General features: G+C 38.5%; 1 protein-coding gene across 5 annotated transcripts in view; it reads left to right on the plus strand.

Moving 5' to 3' along the window:
• TNRC6B (trinucleotide repeat containing adaptor 6B) overlaps positions 1 to 20,059 on the plus strand; it is a 333,109-nt gene extending 313,050 nt beyond the window's left edge. For all 5 annotated transcript variants that reach the window (XM_063940726.1, XM_063940724.1, XM_063940727.1 and 2 more), the window contains 7 exons: positions 326 to 499; positions 1,726 to 1,872; positions 3,698 to 3,781; positions 4,553 to 4,792; positions 6,558 to 6,628; positions 6,726 to 6,865; positions 10,221 to 20,059. In XM_063940726.1, the coding sequence (XP_063796796.1) occupies positions 326 to 499; positions 1,726 to 1,872; positions 3,698 to 3,781; positions 4,553 to 4,792; positions 6,558 to 6,628; positions 6,726 to 6,865; positions 10,221 to 10,590 (1,226 nt within the window). In that variant the 3' untranslated portion in view covers positions 10,591 to 20,059. The remainder of the gene's footprint in view (positions 1 to 325; positions 500 to 1,725; positions 1,873 to 3,697; positions 3,782 to 4,552; positions 4,793 to 6,557; positions 6,629 to 6,725; positions 6,866 to 10,220) is intronic.
• The last annotated feature ends 6,423 nt before the right edge of the window (positions 20,060 to 26,482 follow it).

Here is a 26,482-nt window from a genome sequence, read left to right on the forward strand (position 1 = left end):
AGAGGGGGGAGGGAAATAGGTTTTTAATAGTTCTGTGCCAAACTCCACAACCACACACCTCTAACCCACAAGTAACGGCGCAGCGTCCCCCAGATGGAATCAGAGAAAGAGATTTTACAGTAAGTAAACAAAAATCCCTATTTTGCATTGATCAAGTACTTGTAATTAAAAGTTCCACATGGCAGTGATGAGTAGGGGTGATGGAGAAACAAAATGTGCACAAGTTAAGGACTTTGGAACTGTTATGTCACTCGCTGATGTGGATACATCACATGTTCCTTAACATGTCTTTTTAGTATTTAAATCCTGCCGTCATATCTTGCAGGCTCTATTGCTCCCCCTGGGAAGAATCGTGGTGGTTCCCCATACAACCAGTTTGACATGATGTCTGGAGAATCAGGATTGCATGGAGGGCCACCTGGTGAGAGTTGGTTACCTGCCAAATCACCCCCCTCAAGCAAAATGGGAAACAAGTCAATCAACACCAGCTGGCCCCCAGGTGAGTGTTTATTGGTCGATACAATAATTGTTTATATCCACTTCCAAGTGTGTAAAGTTTATTTGACTTAGACGCACTGCTGTATAATGTATCCAAGTATGTTGTTCACAGAATTGGTTTAGTCACATTTAATGCCACGTAATGGATCTTTATGGACAACATAAAACAAATTAAGTGACACTTAGAGATTTGTCCTCCTACATCTAGCCTAAATATGCCACGCAGCAGGAGATGCCTGGCTTGGGTGAGCTGACAGGTTCCGTGCAACTCCAGTAGTGTTGTGCGTCTTTTTTTTTTTTTGCTGACAATGCGTCTTGGTTGCAACATGATGTGACTAGGACGCACCAGGAGAGTGCTGATTAATTTGATATGCAACGTATATCTGTGAATGACTGAATCTGTATAAGAAGCACAGCAGAAAAAAGCTGCAGCTTGCTGCATCATAGCACTTTGTATACAGTTTCAGAGACTCAGCCGCACACAGATATACAAGTGTCGCATATCAAATTACTCAGCACAGTGTCCTGGTGCTTCCTAGTTGCATCATTTTGCGACTTACACCTATATTTTCCAAAAAAGACGGTCCTATAGTTTCAAAAAAAAAATTATATTTTCCAAAAAAGACGGGACCTGGCGTTCCAAGATGGCCTGTTTTACGCTATTGCAGCAAAGATGTATGAGGTCACATCCGTATTCTCAAATAATGTGGCTTATATGAGTTATTGATATGAATATACGGGATCATTATGGGATTCCGGGGATTATAAAACAGATGCCGGAATCCTAACAGGCGGTATCCCAATGGCGAGCGCAGCGTGTTACCTCAGGGCTCTCTGCGCTCGCCACACTTCGGGCCCGAGAACGCCACACTAATTTATTTTCCCTTGAGGGATGATGTGGACCACCCCCTGAGTGGTGATTCCGGCCCCTGGTCGGGATTCCCTTGGCTGTTGAGATTCCGGCGTTGGTATCCTGACCGCCGGGATCCCGACAGCCGGGAAACAAATTGCTTCCTGAATATACACATAGAAAACAATTTCATAATTGCCTTTACCTCGAAGCGTGCCTCTAGTTTTATGAAGGTTGTTCAACAACTTTAATGACATGACTATGAAAATAGTAAATTTATGTGCTCCAAATAAATAATGCATGTAGATTATTATTATTATTATTATTATTATTATTATTTTATCGATTGCACCTGACTCCTAATCTCTCCTTTGCAGAGTTTCAGCCGGGTGTGCCATGGAAAGGAATTCAGAATATTGACCCAGAGTCCGACCCTTATGTTACCCCCGGCAGCGTGCTGGGGGGTCCAGCCCCATCTCCCATCGTAGATACTGACCACCAGCTACTGCAGGACACCCCTACAGGCAAGATTTAACCCTTCTGCCCATACACTGAGACCCTTAAGCTGGGTACATACTAGACGATACACTCCATGAACGATATCGTCAGTTTATCCCCTTAAATTACCGGCCAAACGAGGTAGTGCGTACAGACTGAACGATATCGCTAATGATATCGTTCAGTGACGTCATCCTACCTCCGTGCTGTACATGCATCGTCAACAACATAGTCAGAATTGACCTACATGTACAGACGACAGAGGACCTTATCAACGACCCACGGAAGCGTGCAGCGTTAACGAGATTGTTCGTACACACAAACGATATTGCTCAAAAGGGTGAAAAGGAGCGATATTGTTGAAAATATTGCGTAGTTTTGCTTGTATAAAAGATTAAAATACAAAATTATCTGGTTATAGTAGAAGAGAGCTGTTTGGTCAGTTAATCCCAAATACACTTTGGAGAAAATATTTATAAATTTTGCAGGCATGTCTTGGGCTTATTAAATACTTCTATGTCTGGGTTTAACCCTATCTCTACCCATAGCATATGGTATTAAGTGTTGATCAAATGTTTTATGTAGTAAGACTTTCTTCTATAGCATCCTCCACCATTTGTAGATTTTTCTTTAGCCATCAATTTCTAGTTAGAGTTCACTGTACAGTACTTAATACTGTAAATCAAAATTCCCTCCTCAGGATAAATTGATCATAAACTGTCAATATCATCCAATACATAAAAAGTGGTACAGGAAAGAGAGAAAAAAACAGTGTAGTAAATTCCAACCAATCAAAATGATTTATTAGAGCACATGTCCACCTTAGATTTTTTATTTATTTATCTACAGACTTGAGGTATATAAATACATCAATAAATACTCAAATGGCTACAATATGACACATCTAGTGAGTGATGGACCCGTACCGTGGCCAGCCTTTCTGGGGAAGCTTAGATGTAAAAAAATAGTTGTGCGGCTCAGATCCTCGTTACACACCTTCCCAGTAATTTTCAAGGGCTAATAGGGTTTAGTCAAGGATCTTAGGTCCAGGTGTCAGTTAAATTCATTCATATGCCACCAACGCGTTTTGAGTAAACCATACTCTTCCTCCTGCTTGAGCACAGGTGACTTAGGGCCTGATTCAAAAATTTTAAGCAATGCAGATAAAGCACATACGTTTTTGTATTTGGAAGAAATAATTTTGCAATGCAAGGGCAGGAAATACATTTATATTTTTTCTGTGCAGGGAGAATACAGTCTGCTTTTGCATATAGCCCTGAAATGTTATACAGATTATTTTTACACTGCACATTAGATTTAGGTTTGGACCCCCTCCTCAAATCTAATTCTCTCTGCATGTTACATTGGTTTTGCCCAGTTGCTTGGGTTATTTTTGGTTTGTTCCCACATTTGTATAACTCCCTTAATTAGTACCACAGTCCATTTGATCTAATCATATGGACTCATGCATTGATAGCCTTAAAACCTAGACGGTAATAGCAGAATTTGTGAAGCTCTGGTGTATACCGTATCACAGTTCTTACAATAGTTTATCAGCCACTTTATTTATTGTGGTCGCTTATCAATGCCAAAAGTGAACAGCACTTTAGTTCAAGAGATGTGAGAAGAAACTCTTCAAAACAATTAAAAAAAAAAAAAGTGCCCGTGTTTGGAGTGGACAGTTTGTAGGTGTCACCAGTAGAGGGCAACCTAACGCAGATAAATGGCCTACAAGAGAGACACAGATATTTCATTTTAGAAAATAGGCTTCTTTTTGTGCAATCTGCATTGCAAGTGATGTTACTAGCAGCACAGCATGCTCAGACTGGTTCATGGTGTCTTTTCCTTTAGGGTCCAATTCTTCCCTCAACACCTCGCTGCCTTCACCTGGTGCCTGGCCCTACAGTGCCTCTGAGAATATCCACAGCGCTTCAGGTAACTTGGCTATCTGTTGAGGTAGCTACGGACTTATCCGATTCAATGCAAACCAGAAGATATATTCCTTTCTTTATTCCAGGCTTGGGCAATCTAGCTCCACAGCTTCTATGGAGCTGCAGATTTAAGCATTTGCACTAAAATAAAATTGCCTTGGAATGAGAGGATTGAAACAGATAATGTAAATAATAATAAAAAAAAAGTTTGCTTCTCTCACAAATGGCTCCAATTCAAAAAGTATATGAAGTGGTAGTATGGGTTGCATTTTTATCAACAAGTGTGCTTAAAAGGAATTCGGTGACTACCTTTTCATGGCTAGCTCAAAGTTTGGTTTACCTTGCATGATGTATACTTCTATAATGAATCATCAGTGGGTGGAGTTTCACATTACTTTTTCTTTTATTTGTGGAGGATTCTTTAATCCGGTATTGAAAAGCTCAGAAGTGAAATTACATTTTATTTAAGGATTAGAAGATTATTTGGACAAACTCCTAGCAGATGTTTTTAGACAAAAAGGGCCCTTAAACACAGCACTGACTGACTATATAAAGGGAAATTTGATCGTATTATGGCGTAGGTGTACTGCCTGTGAAATAAAATAATGAGATTTGCATTCCTCTGCAGGCCGAAACAGTTGCACTTGGCTGCGAAGCTAGAATCCAGCTTGAAAAAATGAAAGTACTGTTAGGATGTTTTGCCAGTCAGTGCATTGCAGCTCACCCCAAATTTACAGATTATCAATTAATTTATTTATTTTTGTTTATCCATCAGCACTCTCAGCAAAGTTTGGGGACTATAAATCCGCCTGGTCACCAGACCCCATTGGACACAACCCATCACATCATTCAAACAAGATGTGGAAGAACCAGATGTCCAGGAATAGCCCTGGGCTGCCTCGCCCCCCTCCAGGGCTCACCAACAACCCCAAAGCCACCAACTCCCCCTGGAACAGCACAGCTCCCCCCCGCTCTGTCAGAGGATGGGGGGGACAGGACTCCAGGATCACGTCTGGTAAACCATATAAGGATACTTGTTTGTATTAGGACACCGATGATCTGCTGACTTTTCACATGTCTCACAGGCATGTCATGTACGTCAGAAATGTTACTTTCTGAAACACAACCTAGCACAGTGACATAACTCAGGCAGTAAAACTAATTTTTGTTTTTCGTCCACTAGGGGGCACAGGAGAAGGCTTAACGCTGGGTATAGGCTGGGTTACTTAAAAGTGCCTTGTGCCAAGGCAGGAGCACAGCACCTCTCATGTAGAAGCTGTTTTTAAACCGCTAAGTTACTTTTTTTTTAAAGCGCACAAGTAGATAAAGTAGTAGAACAGCCAGATTACTGTAATATAGAATGGCAGATACACTGCTTTCACCTTAATATTGTTTTCATTGTTCCACAGTCATGTTAGCTGTATAAGTAATGACTTTATACATTTTCCTATGTTGAATTGTGCCTACTACAAGGTATAGCGGGATGCAGTCAAAATGTCGCCGAACAGGATCCCAGCGGTCGAAATAAAGACGCCGGAATCCCAACCAATGGCATAAGTCCGGCATCTAAATACCAACGAGGGTTGGGATCCAGGCATCAAACTACTGACGCCCAGAATCCTAAATGTTTTTTAAGCGGGACACGCTCGCATCCTGACGCGGGGATATGGGAGGTTTGGTTTAGGCTTTAGAAGGGGGGTTAGGATGCAGGAACAGGAAGGTTATGGTTAGGTATCAGGGAGAGGGGGTTAGGGTTAGGATTATCATACGTGAATAAGACTAACAGGAGCCCTCTAGGAGAAGGGAAAGTAACTGAGGAAGAGGTGCCAAACACGGACTACTGTTCTGCAGTTACTTTCCCTTTTAACTAAAGTAACTAGAACGGTAAACATTGTTTGGCACCTCGTCTTCAAAGTAGGTTTCCAAATAGCCCTGATATGCGCCAGCCCAGCTCTTTGTTAAATTTGAGTTATGCAGTTCCTTCTGTACCTAGCCCTTGTCATATTTCCATTATATTTTCTCCAGACTGCCTATGTGGGTTGCATGGTCTGCTGTGGTTGTAGTTACACTTTTAGCAGTGGCACTCTTCTCGTCGTATTGCCACCGTAATCTGCTACCTCCGTTTACCTCACTGAACACCCCTAGGTTCTAATAGTTGTAGCTGAATAATCTTTTTTGCATTGTCGGTATGGTGTTTATCTTGAAATACTTATGTACATGATGGTTACATGTCTGCAGTAATTTGTTTCTTGCACTACACTTGTTTAATTGATGATAGGCTTTGGGTTAATATCTGATTTTTTGCTCTACAAATGGCAGTGCTTTGCTTATGCAGTGACGCTGAACTGGTGGACTGACTGTATTGGTTGATACAGGCATATGCCTGTTTCCGTTGTAGGTAGACTGTGAAAGTGAGTTCATTATCTATTTAAGATGCATCTTGTAAAGCAGCATATGTGGAGCAGTGGCTGTAGTTTTCAGATGAAAGCAGCATGCAACATTTAATGAATATCACTGCTCCCACGTGACAAGGGGTGGTTGAACGCATGCTCTGATCGTCCGAGGTTTTCCCACTGGATAAAGCTGAGATAACAAAGTTTGAAAGCTTTGAAGAGCATATTTAAGCGCAGGTTTTCTAATCGTTTAGTTTACATGCAGTGTAAGCTGCCCTATATACCGAAATAGTACCTGTAGTGCATGGGTTATTGCACATATTCTGCAATCGGCACACATGGTTTATTTACACCCTATTGTGATTCATTTATTTTCATTGTTTATAGCATCTACCTGGAGTGATGGCAGTTCTGTGCGTCCTAGTTATTGGCTGATCCTTCTTAATCTTACACCACAGGTACATGCAACCATATTGTTTAGTCTGTATGTTTGTTTCCAAGTAGATACATTTTAAAAAGTGTCTAGATCTGTTGTGCTTTGTGATCTCTCTACAGATCGACGGTTCCACCCTCCGGACGATCTGCATGCAGCATGGTCCCCTGCTGACATTCCATCTCAACCTCACCCAGGGCACAGCCCTCATCCGATACAGCACCAAACAGGAGGCAGCCAAGGCCCAGAATGCCCTGCACATGTGAGTCAGAAGAATCTAAATTGATCATTCAGAAAAAAATGAAATTAAAATATATAATCAAAATTATTCTAAACCTTATTTAGACTTTTATTCTATATTGCAGCTATAACTCTCCAAAAAGTAAGTTTGGACTATATACAACTATCAGCCAAACACAGTCCCAGTTTGCGCTCACTAAAAATAAAGATAAATAAAGTCCATCAAATAAAGGATAAGAGTCAGTATTCCGTATTCATTGTCAACAACTGATCTAGGGATTAGTGTATCTTTATTAATTCTGTCGATATTTAAATATCGATAAAGATATAGAACTAACTTTTGAAACTAGCAAGCAATCAGTGCACTTTTTAGATTTAGTCCTTTTTATTGAAGACGAGATAGACTGGAATTTACGTAATCCCTACAGACTGCAATGCCTATATACAGTCTGACAGAAACCACCACAGGAACTGGCTATCTTAGATCACGAGCATCCAGTTCCACAGGATGAAAAGAAACTGTTCAAGGACTACCGTACCCAAGGAACCGTATTGCAGAACCAATTTGTGAAGAAGAAAGGCTACAATCCAACTTCATGAGGAGAAACATTTGAGAAATACGCCATTTGTGATAGGGCCAAACTCAGCAGATATGATCCTCAGGGGAAGAAGGTCATGAATTGGGACTACCATGCATCCCTAAGTACAACAGCCAACATAAAGAATTAGAAAAAAATCATAAAGAAGAACTAGGGGATACTAGCGGAGGATCCAGTTAGTAAAGCATTCCTTAAAAATAAAACAAAATTCATATATCGAAAGGCGGAAACAGTTAAGAGCCATTTAGTTAGAAGCGCAATTCCAAATCAATCTATATCCAAATCTCTGTGGTGGTGTTTTAAAATGTAGAAATAAACTATTATATGAGTTTTTATACATATATTCATCTGATAAGACCCTCCTTTATTCACATATATTATACCCCTATATCCAAAGGGGCAGGACAGAGGTTGAGAACCTAAAGAAGCACCTTAAAGAAACCTTTATGTTGAGTCTACATATGATATAATATGGCCTAGATTGACGGCTTAAATTCCTGCCAAAGAAAACTTTATGGGCAGACTGTACAACACTGCTGTGTGAGTACGATACGCCACCCCATTATCTATAGAGCCAAGTGGAGGACATAGTGAGCAGTAGCCACTAATATTTGGATTCCTGTACACACCAGAAGTGTATAATATTCACCCGAGGATGTACTACACTATTTTTTTCTTTTATTTCTATGCTTCTTTGAGCCGAGTGAGAATTGACTACAAAAGGATGATATACCTAGGAGAAAGAAAATCCCTACATCGTTGTTGACAATGAATACTGAAAATATTGACTCTCTTTCTTTATTTGATGGACTTTATCTTTATTTTTAGTGAGCGCAAATTGAGACTGCATTTGGCTTTTAGTTGTATATATGTCTTTTGTGTAAGACAGGTGACCTACCTTAAACACAGTTCTTATCTGCTGCTTCTAGCAAGTTAGAACTCAATTATTGCATTTAATAAAGATTTAGGGTTACAAAAATGAACATACCCGCCTTTAGAACATTGAAGTTTGACAGGCACTGCTTTTTTCTACACTGCATAGCCACACCACTGAGGTCTTAATAAACCACAGCTCATATTATGTTGCGACTACGTAACTTAAATTTTCCGTGTCTGAGCACACTGAAGTTCATCCGAACCAGTACAGGACCCATCAGGCTAAGTGGACTCATGATAAGCTGCAGCCACTTGTGTTCAGCTAAACACATAAATGTTAGACATTAAAATTAATGGATGTGCAATGAATGCAGTCCGGCAGGTTCTGTTTCCTTTTCTTTTCTTTTTCTTTTTTTGGGGGGAAGGGGGGGGGGGTGATATCATGCAAATAGTTGGATAGCTAACATGCAGTTGAGACAGGAGCTTGAATCACCCCCCAAAATGTTACATGATCTTTTTCTCCATGCAATTATCATAAATTGGAAGTCTATTTATGACACAAAGTTACCAAAAGAAGGTTCTATTTGTCTTAAACGTTATATGATTGGCAAAGGGCAAGGAGAAAAAGGTTATTCCTGGCACATTTGGTGTAACACATGTATGTTTTGTGGGGCAGAGGACAGATCTCGATAGAGTACAAATTGCATAGCTTTTATGTCTATTCACTTAGAATCTTATCTGTATTGTGGCTTCTGAAGTCTCACATTTTCTACATCTCCTTGTGATATACCATCATGTCATCTCTAAGCAAATAGTTTTGGTTCTGAAATAGAACCCTGTGGAGCACCACTTATTGCAATAGCTATGGCATCAAGCGTCTGTAACCCCTCTTTATTTCCACCAAGTTTCTGTCCAAATGCATATAGGAGTTTTTTGTAATCCAATTAATATATTTTTTTTTAGTCTTAAACAGTATGTGACTATGGGGTACATTTACTAAGCAGTGATAAGAGCAGAGAAGTGAGCCAGTAGAGAAGTTGCCCATGGCAACCAATCAGCACTGAAGTAACATCTATAATTTGCATACTATAAAATGATACAGAGCTGCTGATTGGTTGATGGGGAAATATCTCCACTGGCTCACTTCTCCGCTCTTATCACTGCTTAGTAAATGTTCCCCTATAAAACATAGGTGTGAATCCTTTGCACACATAGGAAACAATATCAAAGCGACTTTATTATCTACGCACTTTCTATATATAAAATATATACTTGCATGGACTGTGGCAGGAGGAAAATAAATAACCTTACAGATTTGTTCTGCTTTCTCATTTGTACCATACAGTGACTTTTTCTATAGGGACCAAGAACGCCTTAGTTCTCAGAATCCACTGTAATAATGCTAATGATTGATATATTATTGCAGTATATCCAGGATTGTTAGTACAGGTTGAGTCTCCCTTATCCAAAATGCTTGGGACCAGAGGTATTTTGGATATGGGATTTTTCCGTATTTTGGAATAATTGCATACCATAATGAGATATCATGGTGATGGGACCTAAATCTAAGCACAGAATGTATTTATGTTACATATACACCTTATACACACAGCCTGAAGGACATTTAATACAATATTTTTAATAACTTTGTGTATTAAACAACGTTTGTGTACATTGAGCCATCAGAAAACAAAGGTTTCACTATCTCAATCTCACTCAAAAAAGTCCGTATTTCGGAATATTCCGTATTTCGGAATATTTGGATATGGGATACTCAACCTGTAATGATTAGTGCGTATAATTCCATTACAAAATGATGCAGATTTTTGTTACTGTGCCAGACTTTAATGTATTATGATTCCACATGCACTCATTGTGTGTATTATCTTCCCTCTAAACTAGGTGCGTTTTGGGTAACACGACCATCCTGGCGGAATTTGCAACGGATGAGGAGGTGAGCCGTTACCTTGCACAAGCTCAGCCGCCAACTCCCTCTGCTCCTGGAGCAGGCTGGCAGCCCTTGGAAGTGGGACAAAATCATCAGGCTGAACCGGTAGGACCAGCCCTGAACCTTTTCGGAGGGACCACAGGGCTGGGACAGTGGAGCAGTGGCGGTGGTGGTAGTGACCTGCCAGGCGTGTCTCTTTGGGGTACTCCAAGCTACACATCCAGCCTGTGGGGGGTGCCCAGCACAGAGGACGCCCACCGGATGGGCAGCCCTGCCCCTTTACTACCCGGTGATCTTTTGGGAGGAGGGACCGACTCAATATGAACTTTGAACTTTCAACTCTGACCTCGTGACCTTTCAGAGCAGCAGCACTAACTTGACCTTTTTGTGTTTTTTTTTTTTTTTTTGTTTGTTTTTTTCAAACTTGCAATAAATACAGTTGTTTTTTTTAACTATAAAAAAAAAGAGAAAAAGAAAAAAAAAGAAATCAGGTGGGTGCAAGTTAAGACTCCTGATCGCCAACGTTACAAAAACCTGCGGTCACTTTTCAAAGTGGTTGTGTTTTTTTCTTTCTTTTTTTTTCTTTTTTCTTTTCTTGTGCTTGCAAATTCCTTCCTCCCCCCCACCCCCAATGAAGAGCAGAAGAAAAGGGGGAGGGAGGGATCCTGAAAAAAAGGGTCTGGGGGGAGGGAGATGTAGAAAAATGAAAGAAAAACAAAAAAAAGGACAAAAAACACATATCAGTCTTGAAATACTTGAATAATGAAAGCCAATGTTGAAAGACAATGTGAATTCACAAAACCTACCATTTAAGAGTCATTTTGTGCTGGGAGGGGAGGGTTCAGAGTGGGGTGTTTGTTTTATTTTTACATGGCATTTTTGGACTGCTGAAAAACAAAAATAAGTTGGTGCAAAAGGTATTTTTTGATGATGCAGGGAGGAGGGGTATTTAAAAAATTAACCAGTTTGCTGCCAGAGCGGACTGTAAAATGCTGCACATTAATGCACTAAAGTTCTCACTGGTAGCAAAATGTTTACCCATTCACACAGCTGTTTGTATCCAGGGTAAGTGAGTGGAATGCTCCTCTAACATGCATTTTTTTAACATTTCAAGGCACGACATGGCAACACAGCACCTGTTTCTTTTTCAGTATGTGGGGGGGAGGGGGGGTAGAGGCAAGGGGGCTGGTAATGATGTTGGAGTGGCTGGCGTAAAATATCCCAGTTGAATTGAGCTCATCTTGTATTGTGTACTGTGACTGTCATGAGTTAATATTGACTGTCTGACCCTTTCACCTGAGTGCCCACCTACATAGACTTAATGTAAATATCCAATATTATGTTTATGGTATTTCTCAGCCTTCTGCAATCCACACTGCAGAAAACCTGCCCATGGGAGCATTCGTGTAGGAGTGGGTGGCCATTTCCTGAAGAGTACCCTCCCTCCCTACTTGATAGGCTATTTTGTCTAGTTTTAAGCCCTGTTTGTCAGTATGTTCCTCCTGAATAATGCATAAGACACTGCATTAAATCGTCAGGATCCACATGGTGTCTTTGCCAGAGGTCTATGTTTTCTAGATATGTTCTGGTAACAGAGCGGTTAATGTCTGAACTCTGGATCCTCTTACTGGTGGCACGCAGAGGTTGAACTTCATTACGGCTGCATGGATCCTGGGATGTGTGTTATGTGTGCTATTAGAACATGCGCCTCAGTCCGATGGCATGGCATGTCTCCCCAAAAGCAAGGAGAGCACTTGACACTCATGCAAAGGGTGTTTTGGTATTGGGTTATTAGTATAAGCTCACGTGGTAGCATTGCAAAAGATATAAGCTTCGTTCACATGCCTTCTGCAAGTGCTGCAAAGCTTGCACTGTATAGCTGTGACAGAAGCCCAGATACCTGCCCCTACACATTTTTTGCTTCTGTTTCTGCCTTCGCTAAATTTCAGTGACAAACCTCATGCAGTTTCCATGCAAATCATCCTCTGTCACTGCAATTGGGCTCTGTTAAGCCGCAAGTTGGATCTCCAGATAAATCGCACTGACTTTTGTATTCATTGTTCCATCTGAGGCTATAAGGACCATTTCAGTTCAACTTGTCAGAGGCACGGACAAAATGCATCATGTGAGCTGAGCTTCAGAAGTTTCTTAAGAAAAATGAATTACACCTATAGGTGGCACTATGCTAAACAGATTGGCCGTGCATAAACACAATTTTACGTGGCTAAGGAAAGACGATACCAGTTAGGTTAAACTGCTGCTAAATAGGATCGCTCTTTTTCATAACAGGCATATTATGGATCTGCACCTTTTAAAAATGCCATTAAACTATTTCTCCCAAATACTTTGCATTTACTATGAGTGTTATCATTAGGGTCAAATCTTATATATATTTTTTTTCTCTCAATCTCTTATGTGCTTTTGTGTAATTGTCATCAAAATCCTGTAATACAACTTTGCACTGGGTTCCATTTACCATGGTCTGGTTTTTATTTTATTTTGTTCTCTCTTTTTAACATTAATAGATGATACTACACACCTACTGAGATTTTGTTTAAACCTCCTCTACAATACTGTCTCCACTTCCCATTCCATAACTTGCCTGTCCTATTAACTGACAACGGGTCAGTGTATAGTAGGTGTGTACAATTATTTTCTATAATCTTTCTGTGCTATAATGCATATGTGCTGACTGTCTGGATATACATGCGTTTGCATATGCTGCACGTAAGCGCTTTATGTTTTTGATGTAAGTCGGTAAGTATGTATTTACACCAAAGGGCACCATTTCAACTTTTGTGATGGTACAGGATGAATTTTGAAGAATGCAAATGTGGTATGGGTCCATTCTGTCATCATCTTGCAGTTAGTCCTATTAGATATATTATTTTGAAACATGTATTTTGTTGGGGGGCGGTTTTTTGTTTTGTTTTTTTACTTTGATTTTTAGCCATTTTTTCATCTGTGGAGCCAGAATGCATTGTGGTCTGCATTCACAGCTTACCAGATACATTTCCTACAACCAACCCGTGCAAGTTTCTTGCTAGTTTCCCGGAATTATGATACAGCTGTTTCACTTTAACCAATCAGCACTGTACTTTGCATTATATTTTATTGCTGACATTTTGGTTTGGTGGCTAAGATTCCCAATCTTGCACTATTTCCTTTATGGGTTTGGTCCATTGTGTTTCTGAGTACACTCCAGGCCACACTCATGAAAATGGCGGGAGGCAGGTTTCCATTCCAAAAGATTCTTCTTCAGCAAAAATCTTCTTATTCTGCCTCTTTCTACGGCTAAAGATTAATCCCTGATAACCTAAATACTTTCTTGGTTGCAGTTAGTAACATCACACAATTCAAGATAGATATATTTGCTCTTAAAATAATTATTTCTGAAGTTAGGTTTGTTCTTAAAATATAGCTTCTTATCTTGGCTTTAAGTAGAATCATTTAATGAGATATTACCACCTAGCCTACTGAGCATCGGTGTGACACTTTAATGTACTGTATGTGTTTGGGCACCATATCAGTGAGTGAAATATTTGTGTCTTAACCTGATCAATAACCAGCAGCCAGTGAACATGGAGCGGTGTGACGGACTTAACCCTATGCTGCCTATTTTTGTTGACTCCAGCTCTCAGGGGCATGTTCTTCTGTGTCCTTGATGTCTTATGAGTACCAGCAAAGTTTTTGGAATAAAATGTGCATCTAAAGGTGCTGTAGGTCTCTTCTTTCTCAATGTAGAGGAGTTGCGGATCACAAGTGGACGTGGAAATGTTTATGTATGCCTCCTGTTTAGGTGCCCAATGTTGTGTAGTGCGAGCAAGCCCAATTGGTGACTCTTATGATAGATGTGTTAACCAAAGCAAATTCACTTGTCACTTCAGCACTTATGTCTCCCTATTACTGTCTGACTTGGATTATAACATGGCATTTCACCCTTTCAAGTGAACTGGAATACGATTGAAGCCTGCTTCAGCTAAATAGTGTTCTTCCATGCGGAGGTTAGAGATCACATGATTCTAACCGGGTAATTCAGTGTGTGGCATTGTGTATGAATGTGCACATTAACGGAAAATGATGGTAGCGGGACATTGCAGATCTTCCTAAGCACCTCTGTGAGCTGCATAGCAAAATCTGTGATGTCTGTGACTGCGAGTTGCCTGGGAAGTGGGCCGATTGGCGGCAGCTTGCAGTCATCACTGGATTTCCTTTAAATGACGGGGCACTGATTGCTGAGCAATGGCCTTCATCTATGCATTATTGTGAGCTGTTTAGTGAATGCTACAGTAATTACAGTAAGTGCAGTGCTGCTTGGAACTCAATGGCCATACTATAAGTGTGGGAAAGACTTGGATCTGGCATTACTGTTTTTCACCTATTTTGTGGGTAGGGTTTTTTTTGTAAAGCATCTAAAATTAGGTGAATCTACTGCTTCTGTTTCTAGGTATGAACTGAAAACATAACTATAGACCTTAATTTTCCACCATGAAGCAAATATGCACTAATCCATACATGCCTATAAGCAGCTTTAGTTGACCTTGTGCAAATCCCCTACAGCTTGCTAATGGTTACTTTACCTCTTTCCCTTGTTAATGAATGACCACCAGTGTCATAAGGACATGATATTTACTACAAGTTAGAGATGTAGGATACTTGCCACAATTATCTTTTTCTTCCTGGCTGAAGATCATGGGAGATTGCCCAGAATTTCACATCCATACTTTAGAGGTTGGACCTAAACCTCTCTATAAATAATGATTGGAGAATACATTTAGCGCCATTAAAATCAGCAGTGTATTGTGGGTCAGACAATGGGTCAGCGTGAGAACAGCTTAATTGTGCCATTTTTCCCCCCTTCCTTCACCACACACATATACACACAAACTAACCTATACCTCTCATTGTTTTGTTTTGTTTTTTTAGAAGAATTGCCTTTTATTTTATATTTAATGTAAAATACATTGGGGACCTTCAGTTAATCGCAATGTGCCACCACAATGCTTGGCAGCACACAATTCTGTATATTACGGTTGCCAAATATCACTAATATTGCTGTGTACCTCCCTCTACTTTATGCCAGGGAAAATGAGCAATGTTACTGGCCGTCACGCTGAATTGAATTCTCCTCACTATGTAATTCTCACTAGTCTGTAATCAACCATTAACATATTTTGGGGGGGAAATAGAATTTCTATTTAGCATTTTGAATAAATAATTTTCAAAACTTAGAATAAAGAAAGCTTTATTCCCTTATGTCTTATAATGAGCACCACTTATGCCGAAAGGCAATGTTCTTGTCCAAATATGACTGCTCATTGCGTCATTAATCTATTTCTAAATCTAAAGATGGTGTCCTCTACATTGTTCTCGAAAAAGAAAAGAAAACAGATTTATAGTAATAGCATAATGTGAACTGCACTATATTTGCAATATGTGATGTAACTTTTTTTTTTTATTCTCCCTTATGATTTTTTTGCGTTTTAGTTAGAGATTGAAGTCATTGCACATAATATTGTCCCTCAAAAGATTGCAGTGATGTGATTGGATTTGTAGAATGCACGTTATTCATCTCTGGAGCAGTCGTTGCAAACATAAGCACTAAATATATGTATGCAATCCATTATTTTGCTATACTGCCTTTTTACGCCATGCATTATACACTGGACATCCACTTTATGAATTTTATGACATAGAAAGGGGGGATCAACAATCCTAATGTCTGTATTTAATACGCATATAGGGCCTAATTTTGATTTGGGAATAAAGTAAGAAGAGATAACTGTGAACCTAGGCAGAAGCGCTGCAGGTGGTCTGATTTAAAATATGCAGATGGGTTTAAATTTGAGAGAGGCGTTTCCAAACTCAAATATAAATTGCACTGTAAAAATAAAGCTGCCCAGTATTTGTGGGCTACATGCAAAATCAGCTAGTATTTACCTTGCATGCAAAAAAAAAATCTTTATTTTCACCCCTTCTATTGCAACGTGTTTTGTCCAGATGCACAGTTACTTTCTTACTTTATTCCAAAATTAGAATCAAGGACATAGTCACATACAAGGAACAAATATTCTTTTGGTTGTTGCAGTTTGGTCTATCATATACAGAACAGAATTACAGGGATAGCTTTGAAAACTGTTGCACAGTGATCTGCAAGAAAAGTACAACCTAAGTCTATATTAGAGGCCTCCGGCTAATTTTTTACAAATGTCCTCCTATGGCAATCCGGATAATGGCTTAGTTGAGTCAGTGCAGCAAACGTAATTTAATAGGTTTTCTGCTGCATTTCCACCTTCAATCCCCTGATTGCAGTATTGACATCCTGAAAGATAACACTCGTCAGCTGTTTTGTGCATTTTCCTTGCCATAGGGTTCAGCAGTGCTGTACAGAGATCTAGAACATGTATTCTACCAGTCGCCAATACTGCACACCTAGCAATTCATTGCCTTTTCTGCACAGTACATCACTGTTAAAAAAACAAACAAAAAACTTTCCAATGCAGAAATGATATTTTTGTGTATGTGCTGCTAACTTTCCATGGAGAAATTGTTTATAACGGGGGGGGGGGGTTTACTAGTTGTATATTTTATACATTTAAAGGTCGTGTTTACCCCGTTCATAGTTAGCATATCTTTTCTCACTATTTTTTATCTTCCGCAAAATACATGGGCATAAGAAGCCATTTTGCATTTGAGATGTATATTTTAGCTATAAAAATAATAAATGATCTCTTAAGTCATGCTTTGGTAGAGAACAACTTGTTCCAGTCACCACCTAAGTACAATGCAGGCTGCCATTTTGGGGCTAAACTATTATTCCAGAGAATGCCATCTATTGCACGGCGAAGGCCGATTAACCCCACTGATGGTAAAAGCGCTGTTTTAACCTTCTCCACTGTATTAATGTTTTTACCCTTTAAAAATATTTGTCAGCTAAAATGTGCAGAATCCCCCCCACCCCCAATAAAAAAAAAAACAATTCACCATCATTTACTTAGTTCCGCAGAGTCATTCAATTATATAGGAATACAGTCAATACTACAGCAATGCATTTTAAGCGGTCTAGCAAACAAAAAAATAATACGTGCATGCAGGAATACATGAATACAATAAGCATAGTTACTAATACAAAAATAGAAATAGGTTAAAAAAACAGGAATAAAATAAGCACAATAGCAGGCGCGTGGTACTAGCAGAATCATGCGTGAACAATACGTATGAGCAGAACAATCAGCAAGGCACTCACTCAAAAGTCAGTGCGGGACAAACAAGGTAGGCCGACACACATGAGACCAGGGTATGGAGGACCTTATTCGTAAACGTACGTTCTAGATTTCATTCTTCCATGATTTTACTGGCACTGCAGTAAAATACTCATGTTAAGAAGTTAGAACCAGTATTTCTACAGCAGGGTACATAAGGTTTCCACAGGGAAACATCAGGGTGTAGTGGTCGGGGGCTTCAGAGACTTTCAGGACACAAATATGTTGAAAAACAACCGCAAACTGCATTATGTTGAAATTATGAAGTGATAGGAAATCTAAACAAAATTACTCATACTCCTTCAGTGCTTCTTTGAACAGTGGATAAATAATATTTTGCAGGTTACATTTTAACCCACTCCCAGAAAAAATTGATTTACTAATCAGGCAGGAATGATCAATATCATTTAGTGCCTTGGTTAATCAGTTGGTACTAGAACGTTGTTATGTTATGGTTCTATTTCTGAAACCCTGTCTTTATGGAACTCCGTGACTAAAGTTGAAGAGTTAGCTGACTGACTTCCATTGCTTATAACTTGGTTGTTGCCCTGGGTACATCAAAAATAGGAGTTAAAACCATTGGTCTATTGTTCAGCACTTAAATCGTATGTGTAGCTGCTATTGTGTATTTCAACAGATCAGTGTTTTATTTTGTATTTATTTCTTTAAATTCTGTGTTGTGAAAGCTTACTATACATCCTTAAGTAAGATACTTATGCCAAAAAGGCATGGCTATTAACTCTCAAACATTGCAGCACCAAGATGCCTTTCTGTGTTTTGTAATTTACATCATTAATGTTATGTATGTGCAGGGTTACCAAGCTCCAGATTTGATATACACCTTACACATTGAAGTCATTGGGCTGTAGTAGGTTAACTGTTCCTCTACAGCAGAGATAGGCAGCCTGTGACTTTCAAGCTGGTGAGAAACTACAAGTCCTAGCATGCCTGGCAGGACCATCTGGATTTTAGTTTCACAATAGCTGGAGAGACAGAGATTAGCCAATACCACTGTACAGTACTGCATCAGATAAGCTGTCAATACCAAAAGTTGCCTACCCCTTTACCTTGTATGTGCAAGATTTAATAAGGTGTTTGATTTCTCATTGTATGAATCCTGTTTGAAAGGTAAATACTATGGCGTAAACCATTTGCACAAGTGAATCTAGCCCTGTATATCGTCTTGCAGAGACTTGGCAGCATTATATATCATTGCGACACTAATGCAGACCACTTTGCTGCAGGTCTGAAGGGGTTAAGCACCCCGGTGGTTAGAATATCATTTTAACAGGGTCCAGTATGGCTTATCAATATTTAGAACGTTGATAAGCAGAAGGTGGACCACAATATGTTGAACACAACATGTCGACATCTGAGTACTGCGATGTAAGGCATCTTGGCCGTCTCAGCTTTAGAAGTTCAAACATAATGGTAATTATTCTTGTTTAAAGTTGTTATAGATGAGGAGCAATGCTTCACATCACAGTACTGATAAGTCACATTCAAAATACCTCCGCTGTCCTTCTGCTTTTGGACATTCTGAATGTCCAGAAGAGACCCTTTTGATGCATTAGTGCATAGTCTGCTTTTTTTGCAAAATAGGGACATCCCATTTCTCTTCTATTCCAAATGTGCAGCCTACATCTTGCATTAAAAGTGGCCAAACTGGCCTGTTTCTAAAATCTGATTGCAGTATTATAACTTAATTGGTTTACTTTCATATTTAAAATGTTTTGTTTGTTTTTTTATTTGAACATTGCTTCTTCAGTAATAGCTCACTGTTGTGTCTGTTGATCAGGACAATATTTGTGTAGGAGATTCTCATTTGAAATGTATCTAAAATTTTACTTTGTTGCAAAATATATGCCCAGCACAATTATTGCTGTTTGGAAAGATAATTCATGGGTCATATGAAAATGCATTCAATTATGTTTTAACCATCTGCAAATTAGAATGTAATTAAACCCTAATCCCATGGTGAATAAGTAAGGCTAATTGATGAGGTTTATGCATACTGTAGAATTATAGAATGTTTTTGTAAGGTAACAATCTTTTGTGGAAATATAACAGCCTGCAATTCGCAGGCACCGATGAGATACCAGTGAGTCTGCGTGGTATTTTAAAGTGGCAATCAGTTAAAAGGCAAAAGCACTTTAAAACATCGGGCAGACTTGCCAGGATCTCACCGATGCCTGCAAATCGCAGGCTATTACATCTCTTTCTTTGTCTATTGGGTCCAAGACGGCTATATTCTTTCTCCTCACTCCATCTACACACATTTATTTTCAGGCCATCGGTAAAGCTCTGTGACAGAGTAGCGTATGCTGGCACATGTGGGTCTTTTATGGGAGCATAACATTTGTTACTTTTTACAAGTTCAAAAGAAAAATTTGTTTTATGTTCAGTTAATCCAAAACTGTCAGTGCCATTTGAAAGCTTATAGCCAAGCAGCACTGACATTAACGCAAAGCTCTGTTAATTGAAAGAAAATGTAAAAAAATAAATACCATAAGTACGGTTTGAGTGATTAATTTTGAATTTGCTTCCTATTGTCCTGTTATGTTTCTGTGTAACCAAAAACGCTAAGCGATGTGTTGTTATACTTTTGAATGTTCTGATTATTTTGTTTTAATTGCTTTGTTTGTAAATGGTTTCCTGTTTTCTCTTACATCTGTGGTCAAACTTGTGTGTTTCCTCAGCTCGAGGATGAACAACCCTAGGCCGCCGACAGCCATCTATCATAATGCCCAGCTAGTCGCCATAGGATGTTTCTCTTAGCTACTGTATTTCAGTGCGCAAGTTCATCTCCAGTTGCTCACATTAACCAATTTCCAAAGCTTACCCCAACTATTTCTTATCTGGTAGTCTCTGTAGCATTTATTGTAAAGTGTACATGTTGGGCATACAAAGTAGACAACCTTTTTTATGAGCTAAAGCAATGTTCTTAAGAGTGCAGCTCATCCATCCACCAGCAGCCAGTGACGTAACTAGGTTGATTAGATTCGGTCTTATTAAGATGTTATTTTTTTGGTTCTTGTTTTTTATAGCCTTCAAAACTGGTACCATGTGCACTTTAATGGGTACTATTCTGAAAATGCACATTGTGTAAAATGAAATGGAATGCTGCCACTTTAGAGCCTGTGTGTACGCCTCTGGTGTTAACGGTTTATATATGGATACGTTTAGTTACTCAAGAACTCTCTATAAATGTTGGTAGCACATGATCACTTCAAAATTAGCTTTGAGAGATGCATCTCTTGGCAGGTGTAATGCTACAGCATGTGGCTTTCAGAGTGCAATTTCCTTACAGACCAGCTGTATTTCCTTACAGCTTTTATTTTCCCTCTTCCACATAGAAAGAAGCACAACAGTCTAGTTACCTAGACAACTGCATTAAGAACTAGTGATATTGCACAATGTGCAAATATGCTATAGGGAGAACATCATTTATATCTACTGATTGCTTCCTGCAGTTAAGGTGGTGGTGATTTTGTCATTGTGGTAGATAGAGAGTATTTTTCCACAATTTGTAAGGAAAGGTGGTTCCTTATGCACAAACTATGCACGTGTTGTATTCCGTATCTCTATTTTGCAATTACATGTCCTGTCCCATCTCTATCCATTGACTAGACACACTACTGAAGTGTATCTAACCTACAGTGTGTACCTTAGCTTTGCAGATTTTTTTTTAATCTCTGTACATCAGGAAATATGTAGTCCTTTGTCTACCCATAACCACTACTTTGAAAACATTTCTGGTTTGGACGGTATTGAGTAAATGAATGGATGAAAACAGTGCAATTAATGCGGTGCAGAGGGCTGTATATAGACATAGGACGGCAAATGCCATAGTATATGTTATGTACAGTCTGCAACAGAGTATTTAACTAGGGTTCAAGATAGTACAGGGGCAGATGTATTTACCTGGAGAAGGCATAAGGAAGTGATAAACCAGTGATATGTGCAAGGTGATAAAGGCACCAGCCAATCAGATCCTAACTGTTAATTTACATATTGGAGCTGATTGGCTGGTGCCTTTATCAACTTGCACATATCACTGGTTTATCACTTCCTTATGCCTTCTCCAGGTTAATACATCTGCCCCTGGGTTTGCAATGTTGATGCTTAACCCCAAAATTAGAGACTCCACATAAGGCGGATATGTGCTTTTACTATATCCATCTTTCTCGTTTACTCAATATGTTTAGTGTAATATAGACTTTGTTTTATCTCTTGCTCACATTCTTTTAGAGCCTGATGTGTGAAATTATACCCACTTATCTTCTTTCTGTATTACAATTTTTTTTGCATCTTTCCCTCTTCCAAATTTTTTTGCATCTTTCCCTCTTCCAAATTTTCACAGGCCTCCTGGAATACATCTTTTAGTCGGGGCTGTAGTAAAATAATGGCCCGTCTGGTTAAGGTCAAGAATCAAACATTTTAAACAACACTTTACACTTTTTTATGGAAGATCCAACTTATTTCAGTCAAATATAACATTATATTAAAAGTTAAATTAGATGCCCTTTGTCAAATAGCTAGTTGTATTTTAAACTCTCCTTCGCCATATATACCAAGAAAGGAAAAATCAGTCCTTTCTGGTAGCAAAAAAATTTTTTTTTTCACGTTTGTTTTGGGAAGTTTGTTTTTGTTTTTAAACCTAAACAAATTGGACTGTGCCAGATTTTGAAATATTAGTGAAGAGATTAGCTGCTAAAGGAAATTACATTGATTTATACAAGAACCACAATAAAAAAAGAAGGCGAGAAAAGGTTATTTTTTTAAACAATGTAAAAATAAATCTACAGTGAAATTGTCAATTTAAATTTGCATACTTTAACTACTGTGAATATTTGAGTGATACAAAACCTAGTAAAATCATTTTTCTAATAAATATTATTTTGGAGAGTGACTTTACATAACACTCTTTTTTTTCTTTCTCTCTTTCTTCTACTCTTGTTTTTAATGCATTTGGTACCATTTTACCCTATGTTCAAACTATCAAGTCCAAATCTTGGCAACTTTAGTCAAAAATGGCTTATTAAAAAAATAAAAAAATTTAAATGCACTTATATATGATTCATGTATGGATATACATGTAGGAGGAAACTGAGGTTGACACAGAAGGGAACAAATATAAAGATTTAAAAATAGAAAACAAAATATGATTCCTCCACAGGAGTAAAGCTGCCTCTTGTGCTTGTGTTACCGCTTGGTTTTAATGTTCATTTTATCAGGATGGGTTGAAGGCCACATTTTTTTTTGACAGTTGTCTGTACATTAATGGTCAATAGTCCCAGGATTTAGGCATTTTATGTACATCCCATCCTTCCTCCCCATCTAGTATTAGTAATGAAAACTTTTTCTTGAAAAAGAGCTTATTTTTCAACATGATGCAGATAGAAATAATTTGATATGAACTTTGAATAGGTGATTGTAAGTAAAACAGATTGGCCATAACAGTTTGAGTGTTTGCTGTGGTTACAGCCCATTTCTGATTCTTACCATGTTACTAAATAAGCCTTTAAGTGCTACACAATGCCACATAGGTTTTCAGTCTGCACTGCTTAGAAATACCTTAAAGTCCAGTTTGTTCTTTCATAGCTTCTTGTACTATGACCCTCTGCAACACAAAGGTGTTTTATGTGTACTCCATGATACGGGAATGGGCTCAAACTGACTGTCCATTGTTTACAATCCATAAATGTACATCAAGTCGGTGCCATTTCCCCATCATGTCATTTTCCTTAAGTGTTTAACATATTAAAAACTGCTTTCCCCATCGCTGCCAAAGGTATTATCTGTTTGTAAGCTTTTACTGGTTTTTGACTGTGTACAAAATTTACATTTTTACTGCTGGATGTTATGATGGTTCTCAGACCAAATGTGTCTTGCAATCTGGATTGATGTCTCCAGGTAACAAGAACAGTGATGATTATAGTCTATAATCTAGAGTCATCTGGATGACATCCTAAACATTTTCTAGGTTCCTTTACCTGCTTTAATCAAACATAAACTGATCTGTAAGAAGTGTCTGTTGCAGATATTTAAGTTTACTAGATGACAAGTGTGCTGAAAAACGACCTCACTTCATCTGTTTGTTTTGTAATTCTTGGGAGATATCTTCAAGCCTGTTTTCTAAGAATAAGTGTGAGCAAAGCAAAATGAAATAGCAACAAAGGGGTAGCAAAATAATAAAAGATTGAAGTGTCAAATGAGACACATTCCTCCTTATAGATCACTGTAGCAGGAATACTACTTTGATTATGGATTGAATAATTTGAGTGTGAGGACCTCTGCTTAAGGTTCATTACCGATCTATTTGGTTGAGCTACCACTAGGAGGTAACAAGTAGTCACTGGTTTTATATGAATTGCAGTGGTCTACTGAATAAAATATGGGTGTGTTTATAATAAGTTCTGGAACTCTATATTCTTAATATTGTTTTGCTGCCTGATCAGTCAACATTGTATCTGAGCCTCCGGCAGTAAAATACTTGTATAGTCCTGAATACATGATGAATTTCTCAAGACCATCATCAGAATTCAGTGTTCCGTTCTAAGCTATACTTGAATATACTCTGCTTTTATCTTGTAAAGCATTGTGGATCAGGATTCCTAAGCATTATTCAGGCCTAAGACTCCTTCCAACCTACTTGGGTAAATGGACATCATGGCAATTCCATGGCGCAATGCTGATCTAACTTGATCCATCTACATTTTGCTTCCAAGCTTGGAATATATGGAAGATGTATGAGATGTCCAGCAAGACTCCTTTACAATGAATGGATTTCTATAATCCTGGGAAAGCCTGTCCATATATATGAATTGTAAATGCTTTTCGGTCAGATACCAGAAACTTCCTATCTGTAACAATGGCCTATGGGGTGTTAATGCACTGCAAGTGGAACACTGCAAATGGCAGTCTAAAGCTAACCTGCAAAAAATATAGCTACCGAATAAGGCACTTAGGAGCTTGTATGTATGTGTATGTGTGTGTGTGTGTGTGTGTTTGTTTCTTTGTTTGTTTTGGGTTTTTTGTCTCTTTATTTTTGTCTCCTGGTATATTGTCAGAAATACAATATGGGCTACATCACAGAGGCCCATTGTTTTCCTGATCACCTTTGTTGATTAGTTATGCTAGGAAAAAAATCTGAGAAAATCTGGTTCTTCAGCACCCTATCACTTTCTCAGGCTACATTTCAGGGTATCTGGTAGATGTCCTTTGTTTTCCTCAGCATCCTAGTCCAACAGTCACATTTCAGCATATCCATCCAATACAACGCCCCCTCTCTTTTATATATGCATACAATTATATATATATATATATATATATATATATATTTTTTTTTTTTTTTCTGCAGACCATGTTTGAAATCCTTAATAGTATTGTGGTACTTACAAGAAGGAAATTTCTGTTTTTTTGTCAGTTCATGCAAACTAAAATGTTTAAACTCTATTAAGTTGAGTATAAGCTGAGACTGTAGTCTTTATTTTACAATTATTTGTGTTTTGCAGCAGCTGGTACTGTATCATTACATATATGACTCAGAGGCAGACCCAGATTATTGGGAAATAGGGTGGGAGGGGGGGTGCCAGGATTATTCTGGATGCTTTGGTTAATGTCTGTGTAACTTCTCAAGAATACCTGTCAGATGTTATATATATTTATCCATTCTCTACCAGAATCTCAGAACATTTGAGGACATTTCTGGTAGAAAAAGGATTTACATGTGGAGTCTTCTGAAAACTCAGTTTTGTTTTTATTTTCAAGGGATGGGGAAAGGTCGGACCTTTTAGCAAGCTTATTATTTTTCTTGTTTTAGAAAACGTTTGATTGTATTATGTGCAACTTTGTTGCTTCACATTATAACTACGACAAGATATTTTTGGGGGGTTTCTTGGAATACAAAGTCTATTAAAATGTGTTTGGCTGCTAAAGCATTAATTAATTTGGCTCCTGTCATATTTGTATCTTTTATTTATTTTTTATTTTTTTGTGGCTCAGTTGTTTTATAGCTGATATTAAAGATATAAATTGTCTTGTTTTATTTTTAGAAGAAATTTTTATTAAGTGGATGAGAAACAAGTGATCTACATAGGTCCATAAAAGATACATTTCTACAATAAAAACATGCAAAAACTGTAAGCTTAGGAGAAACATCAACAGTTAACGTACATATAAAGAAGTAGTCACATCCTATTTTTTATGTATAAAATAGTGCAGAAGAATAAGAACATAGAGGAGAGGAAAGAATGAGGGGGAGTGGGGTGGCAGCCCACGAAGAAAAGGACTTAATTACAGGTAAGAAGGGAACGGGGGTGATTCAGCTGGAGGTAGTAAGAATATCTTTACCACATACAGAATAAAAGGGGAGAGGTCATTAAAGGATTTCTGTTAAATGCTAGGGGAGTATGAAAATAGGAGGTCCACAGTTCCCATGTTTTAGTAAAAGATTTGGAATAGCCCTGTAGAATGCTAGTAATGTATTCCATAGAATGTATCTGCCATACTTTAGCAATGATCTCCCCTGCAGATGGGACCTCTGATTTTTCCAAGCAGCTGCCAGTTGACACGTTGTCGCTAGGGCTAAATGTTGGAACAGGTTTTATATTGAGGTTGAGTGGCATCAAGGACACACCAGTAAATAAAATATTTAGTTAAAAGGGATATGTAAGCCTATTATTGTAATAACTCTTTCCAGAAGGAAACCAGCTTTTTTGCCATGTGTGCAGAAATGTTACCGTCTGATCCACATCTCCGACATAAGTATGAGATTTCTGGGTGTTTTCTGTTTAGCCTGGAGGGAACAATGGGGCAGACGTATTAACCTGGAGAAGGTATAAGGAAGTGATAAAGCGGTGATATGTGCAAGGTGATAATGCACCAGCCAATCAGCTCCTAACTGCTAATTTACATGTGGGAGCTGATTGGCTGGTGTGTTTATCACCTTG

This window comes from Pseudophryne corroboree, chromosome 9 (assembly GCF_028390025.1).
Source record: "Pseudophryne corroboree isolate aPseCor3 chromosome 9, aPseCor3.hap2, whole genome shotgun sequence".
Taxonomy (NCBI): domain Eukaryota; kingdom Metazoa; phylum Chordata; class Amphibia; order Anura; family Myobatrachidae; genus Pseudophryne; species Pseudophryne corroboree.